The following is a 17,291-nucleotide window of genomic DNA, read 5'->3' on the forward strand; positions in this document are numbered from 1 at the left end:
TTGAATGCCCGCCCTGTGCCAGGTCCTTTCCTGAACATTCCGGGTACAGCAGTGAACAGGACAAGGACATTATCTGGGCTGCCCATGTGGGGCTTCCATTCCATCGAGGGAGCCCATCAGTAAGTTAAGCAAAGGCATGACTGCTGGTGTGATAGGTCCCACGAAGACAGATAAAGCTGTGTTAAAGGGGATAGGTGACCCAGGAAGGCTTCTCTGACACGGTGGCATTTGAGCAGAGGCTCGAGTAGCCTACACTGGACTTGTGGCCCCCCCGAGCCAGCAACTTAGAACGTCTGATTTGGAAGCACCTGCGAATCATCTTGCTGAGGAGCAAGCTGAGGCCCAGCGAGGTTAAGATGAGAATTCATGAGCTAATGACATGATACAAAAGAGTGACAAACTGTAACTGGCCAGTACTCTCTGCTCTCAACCTTATGCCTCTCCCCAGACCAGCTGACCCTCTGCCTTTTCGTCCCATAATGTCTTTTATCACCCTCTTGAGGCTCGCACTTTAAAAGATTGGTACTTCCAAATTGCGTTCGTTAACAATAGTAGATTTATCTTCTCATTTGTGGCTGGTGTGTTGGGGGTTGGGGAGCAGGAACACATCTGTAACTGCCAGTCAGCCCCCCAGGCACGGCCTCGCCGCTGGGAGCTGGTTATGCTCCTGTCTCGGCAGAGATGCGGCCCGGTTTGGGTAACGACAGGCTCTTGCTTCCTTTCACGGTGGGATTTCTATCCATCCTTCTGAAATAGCAGAGTTTCTTGAAGGACGCCTATTGGTACTCTTTGGATTCCATCTGGATCTTTCAGGCCCTCCCCACCTGGTTTGGGGGGCCAAGCGCCTTTGAGTGGGCAAGGGGGACACTGCCAGAGCCGAACTCAGAGGCCCCGGAGCTTATTTTAGGGAGAGAAACCCACAGTTAAGTCAGATCACAAATCCAGCCATGACCCACCCTCTCCCAAGGACCGGGATGAGCCTTAATTGGCTGATAGTTTTCATCTAGAAGCAGGCGTCTTGCATGAATATGAAAGGAGCTTCTGGTGAAGTAAGACTTCATTAATCAGCCTGCTAGGAGCCTGGCTTCCCAGTATGATGGGGGCTGGGTAATTTGATGCCTCCTGTTCTGCTCTGAGCTTCTAAAGGAAAGGCACTAGATTTTCATCTCTTTGCTAAGTATTGAGAGAAAGTAGTATCTTTTGTATGTGTTTTGTTTGTTTTTAACTGTTGTGGTGTCTGGCACATGGGTACTCATTTGTTCTTACTTAATCTATACAGAAACGCTACAAAATGAATGGGATTATTCCCACTTTAGCAGATGAGAGAAGTGAGGCTCAGAAAGCTAGTGAACTAGCTCAAGGTCACATAGTACTGAGGAGCTGTGCTGGGTGCAAAGCCAGGTCGTTGGCTTCAGAGCAATGCGTGGAACCTTGCATCTTAACTTTGACCTCTTGCCTCCTCTCAGCCACTTTTGGGGCTGCTGTTAATATGGAAATACTCTACACTCCTGACTTCCATTTCTTTCTTTTCTCTGCTGCATTTGTTCCCCCAGGAAAGCAAAACAGATGATGCCAGAATTTCAGATTTTTTAAAGTGTATTATTGTGAAATAGAACACATTTAAAAGTAAACAAAACAAATGTGAGGTTCAGTGATTTTTCTCCTTCAGGTTTTTTTTTTTTTTAAATGATTTAAATGATTATTTTACACTGTCAGTGAAATCCCAACAAAATCAACTTTATCCTTGCCTTTCTGTGCCAGGGTCTTTAATAAATATGTGTCTGGGTTTCCACTGACAACTCGGATGTACTTCAAACATGAGGGCTTGTGCACACAAATGAGAAATATACCCAGGATACCTCACAGTACGAAAGAGTGTTTGGAAGGTGGGAGAAGGCCAAATCATTCTCCAATAAAAGTGGGCTAAGACATAATTAGGGGCTTGGGTGCTGCCTCAAAAACTAATAGTGCATTCCAACCTTCTGTAAGGAAAGTGTTGTGAACGGGCACGGCAGTGAGCATCATGTGTTTTGCCTAGAACACCTTGCTGCCCTTGCCATCAGTAAGACCCCTTCTGGGACAGGAGTTAGGCTTATCCCTTGTTGAGTACCTGCTCCGAGCCTTGCTTCCTGTTAGGTACTTAGCAAGCATTACGTTTTGATCCTTTAGAACGCCCCCTACAGTGCAGGTCTGGCCACCCTGTTACCAGACAGGGAAACAAGCCCACAGAGGTCAGGTGGCCTTCAAGGCACACTGAACTTGCCCGTGTGCTGTAGCAGTCCCTTCTGCTTGTCTATCCCAGACTGAACACTCTGGGGACAGAAGGCAAGGATACCTTTATCGTTGGAGCCTGGTGCAGTGCCTGGCATTTGGTAGGTTCTAAGTAGTATTATTGAACGGATGGAGGCGAGGTAACTTGTTCACACAGGTACAGTGGTGAGCCCATTAGATTCTAGAACTCCCAGTCTCTACGACTGCTGCCCTGCAGGTCAGAAGTGGGGTCTGATTCCAGCTCTTTGGTTAATAAGCTGGGTGAATGCAAAATGACATATGTGCCAGCTTATCTGTATTGCAACATTATAGCAAAAGATTGGAAGTAACTCAAATACTCATCAAATAAGGGGCTGGTTAAGAAAAACGATGGCACATCCACACGGAACACAATGCAAATAAGAAACAAGGACGGTTTTTTGCATACTGTATATTACACGAACTTCATGAAAAAAGGCAAGGCAAAGATCAATGTATAATATGTTAATTTGGTATAAAAGAGAGAAAAATAAGATTCTTCTTTTTTTTTGGCTGTGTGTTGGGTCTTCGCCGCTGTGCGCGGGCTTTCTCTAGTTGCAGTGAGCGGGGGCTACTCTTCCTTGCAGTGCGCAGGCTTCTCATTGCGGTGGCTTCTCTTGTTGCAGAGCAGGGGCTCTAAGGCGCGTGGGCTTCAGTAGTTGTGGCACGCAGGCTCAGTAGTTGTGGCACATGGGCTTAGTTGCTCTGTGGCATCTTCCCAGACCAGGGCTCGAACCCGTGTCCCCTGCATTGGCAGGCGGATTCTTAACCACTGCGCCACCAGGGAAGCCCGAAAAATAAGATTCTGAATTTGTTTGTGTATGTATAAACAAACTCTGGAAGGATTTTTAATGGGTGGAATAGTTACTGGAGAGGACGAGAAGGAGAATTAACTGTATATGTTGAGAATGATTGTGTTACTTATTCAAAAAATTAAAAAGAAAGTAACAGAAGTGGCTTTGGACTAGCTAGTCTATGTATCTGGGCTTCAGTCTCCCCATCTGTAGTGAGGTGATTGGATTAGATCAAGGCTTCATGTGGATGGCATGGTGTATATATTGTGTATCTCTGGTTTTCATGGGCTTTTCCAGGAGCTGCTGACCCTGTCCTAGGATGGTCTGCGGACCCTTCTTTCGTTGGTGGCCTGGACTTGGATCAGCTCAGGCTGCTGGAGAAAGACTGGGGTGATGCAGAGAGCCAGGGGCCTTCTGCAGAGGGGTCGGGCCCAGTTCCTGTCCCCATTCCTGGGACTTTATCCTCTGAACACCCTGCCCTGATGTGACTCAGTTGGTTCTTCCCCTAAATGAAGGATTACAGAGAAGAGAGACTGTTCCGGAGCATTCTGGCAAAGTGCTCCAGTTTAATAGGAAGAAAGAAAAATGGCAGCATGTTTTCCCAGGTTATTTTTAATGCTTTTCAGTTCAGCAAACATTTATTGTGAGCTAAGTGCAAGGCGGTATGGGGGAATCAGCTGCATAACACCTCCTCTCTGCTCTCTGGGGTGCCAAGTTTTGGGTACGAAACTTGCTCGTAAAATTCCTCCCTGTACCCTCCAGGACAGCACGGTTTACCTCGTCCAGTCCCACAGAGATTTGTGGGATCGGTAGGGATTCTTCTCTCCATTTTACAGATGAGGAAATTAAGTCTCAGTGAAGTCTTGCCCAAAGCCACACAGTTCCTAAGTGGTAAAGGCTAGAACCAAACCACATTTTCTGACTACTTCTCATGCACCCAAACGCTCATAAGCAAAACCTTCTGCCACAGGATATTCCCCAGGGGTGTAGCCGAGGGCCGTTTCTACTGGGAAACATTGGGTGAGCACAGTCCTGAGTAAAGCTCCTTTTTTCCTCTAAGGACAGGCAAGAGAAATCTCAGGCTTATGGTCAGGTCTTGGGTCTTACCCCCTTTGCTGTGGTCCAAACAATTCTGACTTCCACTGCTTGTGAAACCCATCACCCTGCCACCAGTTAGGTGCAGAATGTCCCATGGGTGTGCACGAGTGCGTGTGACAGACAGCGCCTTCTTCCCACCCCTTTCTCACTCCACCACTTCCTTTCCTTCCCTTCCACAAATTCCGTTGCCACCACCTGTCATCCTAGCTGTTCCCCCAAAAGGACCAAGCATGTTCCCTGCTCAGGGTCTTTGCCCTGGCTGTGCCCTCTGCCCTCTTCACTTGGCTTCAAGTCCCCACTGAAAGCTCAGCTTGGATCGGCCTTCCCTGGTACGCTTTGTAAAGTCCTCTCTTGTCATGATCTCTTTTCTTTCCCCTTTTTCCCTTTGTAGCAATTATATAGGTTGTATATAGACATATACACTTACTGGCTTATTATCTCACTCCTCCACTAGATTGTAAACCCGTGGGCTAGGCACCCAGTTTTGGTCTCTGCTGTTTGGTCACTGCCTAGCACAGGTGCCCAGCATCTGACAGATACTCTGTTGATATTGTTGAATGAGTAAATCGGGCCTGTGGCCTAAACACATAATGCTTCTTTAAAGAGGAAAGAATCAATCATAGCGTTTTAAGAGGTGAAAAGACCCGAGGCTCATCTCTTATGCAGGACTTCATCATACAGTATTATTAATTCATTTAATAGTTGTTCAGTGCTGTTTATATGTACGGTTCTTAGCAGATGGTCACTGAGCAGTCTCCAGTGCGTATGCTTACTGGGACGGGGATCACTGATTTTCTTAGAACAGCCCATTCTTTCGTGGGACAGCTGTAAAGATTTGCTGTAAAGATTTAAGCACCGTCTTATGTTTTACGTTGGGCCGAAAACTACCTATTTGTAATTCCTGCACACTGATCTTAGCTCTTGGGCTGCTGGAGAGCACAGAATAAATGTACTTTTATTTGTATACGACTCTCCTTCAAATAGTTGGAGAGAGAGAGCTATCATGAGTCACCGCCACCTCTGGCCTAAACATTACTAGTTCCTTCCATTGTTCTTCTAGTGTCACGGTTTTCAGAAGCCTTCCCACCCTTGTCACCCTCTTCAAGTTTGTTCTGCTTCAGGTGTTGGAGTTTCTGGTTTGGTCCCATCAGAGCAGAGTGTTCTGGGACGGCCTTGTCTGTGTTGGCCACCTTGGCGGGGACCTCCTTTATGAGCTTCTGATGAAGACTAAAATCTCTAGGCTTTTTTTTTTACATCGTCTCTATTTATCTAGTCCCTCGCTGACTCTTCAAGAATCATGAAGGTTTTTGTTTTGTCTTCGTTTTTAGCATTTTAAGATTAAAGCAGCTGTAAATCTGTGAACAGCAATGAATTCAACCTGTACTATATTTTAAAAAACAGTAAATATACATAAAGCTCTATCACCAAGATGTAGGTGAAGAGGGTGGAACTATGGAAGTAATGAAAAACCCACAGAGCCTTTAAGTTTCTCCTTTCTGCCCTCTCTTTGACTGCCTGTGTCCTTTTCCCAGTGTCCATCTGTCCCCCCCCCGCCCTCCGTGTTCCACCCCTCTCCCCTCCTTCCAGCAGCCCCTCACCTCCGCTTCCTTCCTTGCTCTCCTTCCATTGCCTCCTGTTTTCCCCCTTCTAGCTAGTAGCATATGGAACTAACAGTACTCCTTAGCATTTCCTGCACTTCCATCACCAATACTTTTACCATAAGCACTTAATTTCCAGACGAAGGCAGGCTGCACATGTCACATTTCTCTAAGGGAGGAAGAGATTAAATTCCTTCATACGTGTGACCCTCGGCTAATTTGTTTGTTTGTTTTGCGGTCTTGGAGAGAAAAAACTTTCAGTCCCCAGCTTTAGGTTCTTTTGCATGATTGGTTCCCTTTTCTGCCCACATCAGCGGTTTCCGATTGGTGGTTGGACACGAGGGCTTCAGTGCCACGGTGTTCGCTCGGCTTCTGTCATTGCCAATGTGGCTGTCATTTTGGTAGAGGTGGCAGGGAAGGAGGCCAAGGTCGAGGGTTTCTTCTCTGAGTCCACTGAGCCCTCCCTGGCCTCTTCTGCCCTGCCAGCCCTCCTGGGGTACATGGAGAGGCAGGCAGGGGTCGGGGAGGAGGGCTGGGTTCAGGCCTGGGGCTCTTTTCCTAACAGCTGTTTTCTTTCTCCTACTCCGTTTCCCCTTGCTTCAAGGAGTTCACCATGGAGAGGCCTGTGTCTTTGGGGTGCGGGCCCTAAGTTAAGAGGATTAAGAAATGGCCCAAGGTCTGGTTCCATAAAGGGCTAACTGTGTGACCTTGGGCGAGTCACGGTGTTGGTTTCCACCTGGTTTGTTAGTCGCCTGAGGAGCTGGACTGGATCCAGTGGTTCCCTAGAGTTACGGTGAGGGATCCTTTAGTTCCCTGAAGCACTTTTCTAAAGCCGACTGGAAATTTGGCAGGGGCCCATACGAGGGCTGTGGGGAGTGTCTCAGCCCGAGTCTGAAGGCATGGCGTCTTCTTAGATGGGCTGTGCTGTTCGCCTGGGCTGGGTAGGGGCTATGAACCGCTGGCCTGTGGATCTCTGTGTGGTGAAGCTGAGGAAACGAATTAACTTCTGTTTTGCAGACCATTCTTCCGCTTGGTCCCTGGCGAGTGGGTAGCTGTCACCACCCACACCAGACCCACGGCAGAGACCCTGGGCTGTGTCCTCTTTTCAGACCCTGCTGACTCGAGGACTCTGGTGGGATTTCCACAAGTGGTCCCAGCCCAGCTGGGCTCAAATCCCTGAAATTGATTTCAGGAACCCAAATTAGCCACATCAGTGCAGCTGGGACAGGGGGCCCAGGAAGCCATTTTTGTATCGTTTTGTTGATTTGCCCGCGGGTGGAGTTAGTGGAGTGCTTTGCTTCCAAAAGTGAGTAAGGGGTCAGAGCCATTGCCTTCCCCCGCTCCATCCTTTCCTCTTGAGTGACCTGGTCCAGTTTGACCACTTAGCCAGCCCCTCTGGGCAGGGCACCAGCAGGGGACACCAAGACCTCAGACCATAGCAAGGCTGTGTTTGGAGGGGAGACCACAGGACGAAAGACTGCCAGGCATCCTGTGACCGAGCCATGGTTCTCTGAGGGCCCTAGTAGGTGGACAGGGACGGTTTCCAGGGGGTGGGATCCAGTTGTCTGTGGATTCAATGAGGTGATGCCTGGGGAAGCACTTCGTAAACTGTAACGTGGGGAAGAAATGCCAGGTGGTGTCACTGTGTTTGCTGCCAATCAGGGAGGCTGGCAGAGGGGTGAGGCAGGGACAAACTTGAACAGAGGCACAGGGTTTTAGTCAGGGGACATTGATGGTCGGGGGGCTGGGAATTCTCCCCTGGATTTGGCACTTGACTCCCTTGGCCATTAGAGGCTTCTGGACAAGGAGTGATGGGCCATGACGTGGCATGATCAAAACAGCATTTTGGGAAGGTTGCCCAGGATGTACCCCCTCTGCTCTCTGGGTCTTCCTCTTCACTCTCCTCAGGGCTCTTCTGTCGCATGGGGCCAGTGCTGTGGCTCTTGGATCATCATGGATGGTGTGGTTTTTTATGAACCCCAGGATTGCACAGCAGGCAGTAGGACCCCATGTGTTGAGATACCTGCTCCAAGCTGTCCTGTAAGGTGGCAGGCATCAGATGGGGCAATGCCAGACTCCAACATTCGGAACCCAAAACCTTGAGCCCTGGGGGCTGTTTTTATGATCCCGGTGTGTTTTAAGAGACTACATGATTGATTTTCGCATTTCAGTAATTATCCGGGATAATTGCCCGGCAGCCCAGATTTCCTTTTTGGCGTCCCTCAACGCGATGAATCCTGGGCTCTTCTGGCCCATAAAATCTCCCACCTCCTTTTGGGGAACAATGATTGAGTTTGGATGTGGGGCAGGACTAAAAGTGGGTGGACCCACAGAATTTTGAAACTAGAAGGGATCTCGTGTCTGTCTGTCCAGTGTGCGGATTCGGGGACTGTAGAAGCCCAGAGAGTGTGGATGTGACTCCCCCCCCCGGGGGCACATCGCAAGTTAGTGGCAAAGTGGGCCCAGAGTCCAGGTCATCAGACTGCCTGACGAACATCCTTTGCACCAAACCTCCGTGCTTCTTGTCCCTCTTCCTTCCCCTGGTCACCATTCAAACACTGCCTGCTGGGACTGCACCTTCCCTGGGCTCTGCTTCCAACTCCTGCTTCTCACACCTTCCAGTACCCGCTGAAGGTAGCAAGGGACACAGCCAGTTAGAAGATGCAGCCTGCTAGATATTCGCTTGATCATGTCATTCACCAGTTCCAAAACCCTCATCTCTCTCTGTCCCCACTGCACTATCACCCCCACACACCCCCCCCCACCACACACACACACACACACACACACACACACACACGGTAAAGTCAGACCCAGCTTGACTCCTCCCCACTTCCTTTCCCGCAGACAGCATTCCGGGCCTGTTTTCTCCGTCTCTCAGAATTGTTCACCTGCTGTTAAGTCAGGCAGGGCTAGGGCAGGGCTGAGCAATCAGGGAAGGCTTCCTGCAGGAGATGGAACTGACAAGTCCTTGAAGTGGAGTAGAATCTAGACTGGCTGGAAGAGAGGAGTGAGGTTCAAGGGGAGGAAAGCAAAGGCATAACATTTGCTTTCCAGCTCTGCCAGGCTTCACTAGCTAAGCAGGTCCATCTGATAAGCCCAAAGCCCAGCTCCTATACCAGTTGTGCCAGTCCTGGGGTTACTGCCCTGAGTCTGTTCTTCTGGCCGGAGAAGCATCTGCAGTGGCACCAGCTCCTCTGTCTTTGGCGAGGCAGAAACCAAGTCCTCCCCAAGCTTGGGGCAGGAGGTAGGAAGCAGGTTCCAGGCCGCGAGGGAGCCAGTCACAGGGTTTATGTTAATGTGGGCCCTCCCCCAGCCGGCGCTTAGCCTATTACCCAGGCCCTGCCGACAGCTTAATTACCGCCGCAGCGAGCCTCGGCCTGCCTTCCATGGTTCCCTAAAATAATAAGGATGGCGTCACCGACTTCCCGTGCCATGTGCTCCCACCCGTGCCTTCAGAGCTCTATTGTAGGAAACAAACAAAATCCAGAGACCCAGATGCTTTTTTCTTAGAGAGATTTTTTTGTTTTTGTTTGTTTGTTTTAAAGTAAGGTGGGACTCTGCCCCTTAGTTAAGATTTTAAAAGATCTTTAAGAGGTATGGAGACCTGAGTCTTAGCTACCACTGAGGCTGCAGAACAGCCTCCTATTAGCAGAAACACGAAAGCTACGTGGTTGTTTCCCCGGTCTTCCACTGGGAACTGATTTCCGATCAGAGCAGCGGCGTGGTGTGGCAGGAGAATCACGCAGCTTGGGGTTCCTGGGCTCTTGGCCAACTCTGGACCTTGCTTCTTCCTCTAGAAAAAGAGAGCTAAACTAGACCAGCATTTTGCAAACTGTGGGTCACATTTTTTTAAAAACTTATTCTTTAACGTAATAGAAAAGAGTACTTGTAACAGGGTAAGTTTTGTTTCAGTGTGTATGCCTATACACACACAAAAACGTGTGCTGAGCCAAGGTGTTAATGTATTTTTTATTGTGGGTTGTGGTCAGAAAGCCACTGACCTAGATGATTGTGAAGGCCTTTCTAAGCTTTCGAAATGTCCAGCTTTTCCCCCAGAGCCTGACTTTTCCCCCATGGAACCCGACTGGTTTTTGCATTTTTTGCCACACTGACTGTTAAGCAGAACTAGAGATTTTAGGGACAGAACCACAAGTGTTTATCACTGCTATCGATCACCTCTGAGAAGAAGCCCATTTCCCCTCAGCATCGGTGTCTCAAACAGTTGGTCTTCGAGCTAGAAACGGGATCTGCAACAGGGGATGGCCCATTTAAAAGCTGACCTATTTAAAACCCATGAGCACCAAAAAAACACGGGGTCAATCTGATTTAAGTCTTCTGTTGGAAGCCTGGGACCTGAAAACTAAATTGGTCAGGGACTGACAAGGTTGAAACCAAAGCTACAAATATTTATTACGTTCTTGTTTGGTGAAAGAAAAGAAGATCAGGCTTCGAGTTTCGTGGGACAAACTAAACAAAACAAGGTGTAGGTATAAAATCCAGCAGGGGGTGTCTTCTGGGCACAGCATCTTAGCCATCCAGAACGCGGACAGGCTTCTGTTCCACGAGGAAGCCTGGAGGGCAGCAGGGGTGACTCAGAGCTGCGGGCCTGCCTTGATTCCCATTCTTGTGCCTTGACTCAATCCGCAGGCCGTGAATTGGGGAATAGGCAGGTGGCTTTTTCCAAGCTGGGGATGCTCTAAGTGCATTGTTTCATCTAATCCAACCCTAAGTGGTGGGCACTATTGTCATTGGAGGAAACGAGCTCAGGAGAGGTGAGATGATGAGCTTGCAGTGGGGAATTTGAACTCGAGCCAGGTGCGTCCGACTCCGGAGCCTGCCTTCTGCCCACCTGTCCACATTGCCTCAGGAAGTGCTGGAAAAATAAAGAGCAGCGCCCTCTTGAGCTTCCTTCTCTCTGGTTCTGGCCTTCAGAGGGCTCTGCTTTAGGCCCAAGCTGTCCATTTAAATCAGGGCCAACTTCATGGGCATGTGACCTGTGTGGTCACACAGGCTCCATGCTTAGAAGGTCCGTCCCTGCTCTTGGGTTTAATGCGCTCCTGTCACTGTCTGGGAATTCTTAACAATTTTTGAGCAAGGGGTCTCCCGTTTTCATTTTACACTGGGCCCTGCAAATTCTCTGGCCGGCCCTGGCTTTGCTGTAGTGCACCCCCTTTCTTGGTCTTTCTGGGTCCCTCCTGCCTGTCCTTAGTGTGCCCATCCTCTCGGGGTAGAGGGGTGCGAAGCATGCACCCTGTTCCCAGCCTCGGGCCTGCTACGTGGCACAGTGGACTATAGTTGTTTACCAGGGGTCTGTCTCCTCCTAGCCCGCCACCACACCTCTTGCTGGCAGGGACCCCCAGCTGTGGCTCTCCGTCACCTCCGTGTCCCCTCAGCTGCTCAGATGGACAGTGTCACAGGAGCTTGCTGGGTGGAGAGAGGGGTTTCTTACGGGCAAGAGACCTGAGTGCAGACCCTTGGGTCGGGTCAAGAAGAGGGTGCACCACTGACCTACCTCCTCTTGGGGCTTGTGTTTACCTGGGGGGACACGAAACACACGAGAACATGTTGTTGTTATTGTTTATAATGAGGGAGGGCTCGTTCAACGTGTATCGGACTGGTTGCACTGTGTCCCGATGCTTTGTCTCCCTCTGCATGCCCCCGCACCTAGTGCTGTGGCTGGCACGATAAACAGGAACATTTGTTAAGCAGTTGCTCTGGTGTCCGCTCCCTGCTAGGCTGATTACGGAGAAGGACAGTTCCTGACCTCTAGGAGGATCGGATGCTTAATACACGATTAAATGATTCATGCGGCAGCTGCCCTCGGTGCCCCAGGATGCTCAGAGCTGGGTGCAGAAGGCTTCCTGGGGAGGTGGGCTTAACTAGATCTGTAGGCGAGTGTGAGAGGTGGGCAGGGGGCGATGAGATTGGAGGAAGTGGGGAGACCTCGAGAGTGGAGGGCCTCCTTGGGTCAGTTTAGGACCTTGAATTTTTTCCCAGAGGCAGCAGGAAGCCAGGAATGTTTTCTAGGCCAGAGTTTGCACTTTATAGGTTAAACAGATATCATCCTCCCCTTTCTTCGAGGCAGAGCCTGAGAGCTCAGGGATCGAGTCAGAGTCATTCAGCCAGCCAGGCCTTGGCCTCCGGGTGGGGGCCTATTCCCAGTAGTCCAGCATTCCCACTGTTACATGGACCCCATTTGGAAGCAGAAGCAGACTTAGAGTGACTTAGATGACCGTGACCAGGACTGCAGTGCCGGCAGTAGAGAGGAATGGTCAAATGTGAGAGATCTGTAAAGACAAGATTGCACGGTTTTGAAACGAGCAACGGGTTGTTCCTTAGAGTAATAATGTGTTCGTGTTTATCACAGACAGTTCAACTCCCCTTGGTGAGAAATGACTGCTGCGTCCTTGCTTTGGGGACAAGTTTTTCAGGAAATGCCGGAGCCGCGCAGTCTGATTTCCTGGGAACCTCAGTACCTCCCCACTACTGTCTCCGGGGGGGATGGGGGGTGGGCGCTGAGTATGAATATGCAGACACTTCTTGGGTGTTAACGCTGGAGGAATGAAGCAAAGGATCCTGTGGAGGGTTTTTGGGGTGATTGAAAAGTTCCCGATACAAGCAGAGTAATTCCAGTTTTGGGTTCTGGAGAGAGTAACCGCATTCGGATATTTTTAAACGGCCAGTGGAGTTGGGAGAGAGTCTAAACCCAAAGTACAAATTTTCAGTTTAATTTTAACTTTGCACTTAGCTCACACCCATGGTTTGGCGGGGAGAATGGGCCTCACTTTTTTTTTTTCTTTTTTAAGCAGAATACACCCTGGATGTAAAAGGGATGTTCTCTTCACATGGAAGGGTTTGCAGCAGCAGCAGCAGCGAGCAGAGATGGGAGGAAGCGGGCTGGAATTGCAGCAGGGTTTCAAAGTCAGTTTAAGGAAGGTTGGGGTGGGTTTGACGTTTTGAAACACGTTAGCCTGCCCTGGGAGCTGTAAGAAAGCGTGGGCTTGTGTGGAAGCAGGTGGAACAGGGGGTGGACGGAATACCCTCCACAGGTCAGCTCTCGGGCTGGAGTTTTTGTTTTTTCCTGTTTGGTGCGTTACAGACACTTCACAGGCTGCTTACTTGCCGTACCCGATGTGACTCATCACCTCACAGAGAGGCAGTGGGTTCCCCCGATGTGGTTTGGCCTCTCTGGTGTAAGCCTCAGCCCACCCCTCCCCTCTTTGATCTCTCCCCAAACTGTGCTGAAACCCCGCCAGGAAGGAAATGCAGAAACCATGGGGATCCCGGAGGCCCCACAGACCTGGAGCAGCCACCTGGACTTCCAGACACCACAGGCTTTCCCTCCCGAGCGATGGGAAGCAGCCTCTTTCTCCTTGGGGAAGAGCAGGGTCTCAGGCCCCCGGGCCCCTCTCCAGATCCTCCCCCACTGACTGCAGTGTCATTGGAACGGGGGCTGGGTTAAGTTTTGTGCTTTGGTTACCGAGGAAGTGTAACCAGGGTGGGACCGCTGGGAGTGGCCCCCACTCGCTGGTGGAACAGTTAGAAGAGGGGCCGAAGGGGGTGTAGGTGCCATCAGGGTAGCTTGTAGGATCAGTTGGGGGTCTGTAAGAGCCTGTGCCCTGCACTTGGGAATAGCAGGGAAACCCTCCTTATCTTGCGGCAACACTGACCATCGGGGTCCATTAGAGACCCTCCTCTGCCCATTCCTGGGGCTTTAGGATCTGTGCTTCAGATGTGGCTGTAAAATGGGAGAATACCCCAGGAACACCCCGTGGAGCGATTGTGAGGATTAAACGCGACAGTGCCTTTGAAGAGGCACTCTTCCAGCTAAGGGCTCTGGAAAGAGCCCATGATTGTTGTTAATAAAAGCATTAGTAGTGGTGGCTTGCATATTGTCCCCGAGAGGAATGGCCACCAGTTTGGGCATGGTGCTGGGAGCTGGCGCTGGAACCTTGGGTCTGTCTGTAGAATTCCCAGGCACCGTCGTGCCTCTCCGGGACAGAGGCTGACTTCCAGGAGGAATTCCCTTGACTCCACAGCACCATCTCCCCCTGTCATTGAGGCCTCCTCCTTGGCTGATGGCCGTAAGAGGAGAAGCCCTTGACCCATCTAGAAAAACCACATGTCTGAAATCTTTGAGGGTGGACTGGAAGCCCTTCTCATATTTGTCTTTCTTTGGTGGAGCTTAAACAATTCCCAGGGCCTTCCAAGGAAAGGAGTGACTGGAGAAGCCCACTCCAGTGGCTGTGTGACCCCAGCAGTAACTGCAAACGAAGGGGAGGTGACTCTCCCTCCCCCGGGAAAGTTGATCTCCCTCCACTGCTCCCCTAAGGCCTGGTTTCCTGGCTCTACACTGATTTCCTGCCCTAGGGCAGAAGGCCTCATGGGATTTATTCCCAGGCACACTTGCAGTGACCTTGAGAAAGGTGGCTTGACCTGGACACCCCCTCCCCTGGGGACTGAGAGAGTGGGAAAGAACTTAACTTCCCCCGTCCCAGATCCAAGGGAAAGGTGGGCCCTGGCGCTGGTGCTTGAGCCGAGAGCTTGCTAGCTCTGGGTGAGAGCTGCCTCGCCTGGCTTTGCCCCTCCTGGCAAATTGCTGTAGTCCTAGACTGAGCAGGCTCTCTCTCTCCACCAGGGAAGAAGAAGGCAGGGCAACTATTGGGTGCTGTGGCCCAGACGTGCCCCGAGCGCTTCTGGTCTGACCACTGGCAAGGGTGGACTGAGGAGCCCTGCTGTGGATCTGTTCCCCCGGGTTGGCCCGGGGACGCCCGAGTAGGAGGACCACTGAGACAGACGGTCATCCTGGGCCGTGCAGGAAGAAGCTGGGCAAATGGGCCTGCTGAGAGGCAGGGAGCAGCCCTGGACAGGGACTGCTTAGAATACGCCTGTCTGCTTATCTAGGAGGAGAAAAGCCTGCTCCCTGCCTCTCAGCAGGCAATGACAACGCAGGGCTGCTATGGAGAAGGACGGGCCTGTACCGAGTGACCCATGGGTGAGAAATCCGAACCTGTGGGTGGAAGTCCCAGGGAGGCATCATATCCAGGTGACGTCAGTACATGTTTCCTGGAGGCTGCAGGGAGGGGGCACGTGGAGATGCTGTGTCAAGCACCAGGTGCAGCCAGGAGGGATCACCTTTAAGGTGCCTGCCAGCCCTGGAAGGCCAGGGAGCAGCCCTCTATCAGCTCAGGACAGGAGTGGATAACCCTGGGCATCTCTCTGGAGGGCCAGGCAGCCTGGCGTCCCTTGCTGACTCCCCTGGGTCATTTCAGGCCTGAGACCTGAGGACTCTTCCTCAGCCTGTCTCCCTACCATCTGCGCTGGAACCTGCAGCCAGGTCTGCCTTTTAACAACACAATGAGACGGTAGCTCTTTATCAGCTCTTTCTATCTCATTTGAAATAAGGATTTAGGGCCCAAATTTTGAGTAAGAAGAGAAGAGAGGGGAATCTAAGAACTCTAATAGGGCAACCACCTCCAGGGAGTTGGCGGGGGCAGGCAGGGCCACAGAGGTGCCTCCAAAGACTAACTCTTGGACTTTGCCAACCTCAGCATTTCTATATGGGTCCATCCTGGGTTTGTGGATATCCATTCTCTCCTTCCACATCTGCTCCCAGGACCCTGAAGAGCAAAGTCTAGAGCCGTGATATTCCATATGGTAATTTACGTGTGTCTCTTTACACTTATATTGATTAAAACTAAATAAAATTTGGGACTCTCTGGCAGTCCAGTGGTTAAGACTCTGCGCTTCCACTGGTTTGACCCCTGGTTGGGGAACTAAGATCCCACGTGCTGTGCGGTGTGGCCAAAAAAAGAAACCAACTAAATAAAATGTAGAACTTAGTTCCTCAGCCTCACCTCGGCGGCCACATGTGGCTAGTGGCTCTTCTCTTAGTTGGGTTTCCATCGTCGCAGGAAGTTCTGTTGGTTCTGGTGGACAGCGCTGGTCTAGAGGATGGAGAGTTGGAGGGGTCCCTGGTCTGTGACCCTTACAGTGGGGCCAAGTGGTGAATGCCAGGCCGGATGGGCAGGCTCTGACCGTGGTGGCAGGGGCAGGTACGAGTGCAAGCAGACGGGGACGTCCTGGGAGCCGTCCACGGACACATGGAGGTGAAAGGCCCGTGGGGGGCTGAGGAGGCGAAGTCGTAGGTAGCTGGCCTCAGTAAGACGGTCAGGCGGGGCCGTGGTGGGCGCTGGGAGAGGGGCTCTGATGGAATGGCAAGGCCGAGAGGTTGCCAACAGTGTTATGGCTGGTACCGTGGGGAGCTGGGGGCTGAGGTGTGGCGGTAGGGTTGGAACGAGACACCGCCCCCAGCCTTGCCGACAGCAGCGGGGCTTATTGCGTTTGTCTTCTCCAGTCCAGCCAAGGCTCCTGTCCGGAGGGGCCCCCTGGTTCTGCAGCTCCGTTCACCGCAGCGCTCCCCTAGGTCCCCGCAGCATTGGTAAAGGCAGAAAGAGCAGGGTGGGCGCTGGTGCTGCGATGCTTCCCGGCCTGCCTCCTGCCCTCCCCCTACCCCGGCCTCGGCCCCGATTCCTCGCCCAGTTGGTTCACGCCCTCCTTCCCTTTCCAGGTGAAAGAGCTTGTCCTGGACAACTGTCGGTCAAATGAAGGCAAAATCGAAGGCCTCACAGATGAATTTGAAGAACTGGAGTTCTTGAGTACAATCAACGTAGGCCTCACCTCAGTCGCAAACTTACCAAAGTTAAACAAACTTAAGAAGGTAAATAGAGCGGAGGAGCGTGTGTGCTTGGGAGGCCGGGCTGGGGAGGAGGAAAGGGTCATTGTTCCACATTGAGGGAGCGTCACTGAAGGGGGGCGGCCAGGTGCGAGCCCCAGCACGCCCGCCAGGTCCTTCCTTAGCCAACTCCCTTCCTGGCCTGTCTGCGGGGAGCCGGCTGCCTGAGCCCAGAGCCTTCATTTTAAAAGCCGTTTCTGCTTTTTCTCTCCCTGCCTCTTTAGCTTGAACTAAGCGATAACAGAATCTCAGGGGGCCTGGAAGTATTGGCAGAAAAGTGTCCGAACCTCACGCATCTAAATTTAAGTGGCAACAAAATTAAAGACCTCAGCACAATAGAGCCACTGGTGAGTCACTGGGGTCCTCCCCTCTCCGCCGGGGTGGGAGGGATTGAGATCAGGGAATGCTACTTTTGCATTTGTATAACATGCTTTTTTGTTTTTACTCTGATTGTGTGCCATGAGATAGAGTCGGGGCTCCTACTTCTGGCCCGTCCGTAGAGAAACTGAGGCCTAGAGAAGTTAAAGAGCTTGACCAGGGTCGCACAGTTAGAATGGGCATCAGGGTGAAGGATGCTGTAGGACCCAGGTCTCAATTTCTGGTCTAGTGCTTTTCTTCTTATAGTTTCTGCTCAGCTTTGGAAACCCGAGCTGTCATTTCTTTAGGCTTAGAGCATGGCTTGTGCCCTTCACTGGGGAGAGAGGAGCCATCCGGGAATTAAGCTGACCCTGGAGGTGGTCACCTGCTTTCTCCTTGGGTCACTGGCCAGAGGCT

General features: G+C 51.3%; 1 protein-coding gene across 1 annotated transcript in view; it reads left to right on the forward strand.

The window, feature by feature from the left end:
* ANP32A (acidic nuclear phosphoprotein 32 family member A) overlaps nucleotides 1–17,291 on the forward strand; it is a 38,481-nt gene that overhangs the window by 14,880 nt on the left and 6,310 nt on the right. The window contains exons 2-3 of the mRNA XM_060005703.2: nucleotides 16,353–16,502; nucleotides 16,742–16,864. Of these exons, the coding sequence (XP_059861686.1) occupies nucleotides 16,353–16,502; nucleotides 16,742–16,864 (273 nt within the window). The remainder of the gene's footprint in view (nucleotides 1–16,352; nucleotides 16,503–16,741; nucleotides 16,865–17,291) is intronic.

Source organism: Delphinus delphis, chromosome 2 (assembly GCF_949987515.2).
Source record: "Delphinus delphis chromosome 2, mDelDel1.2, whole genome shotgun sequence".
Taxonomy (NCBI): Eukaryota; Metazoa; Chordata; class Mammalia; order Artiodactyla; family Delphinidae; genus Delphinus; species Delphinus delphis.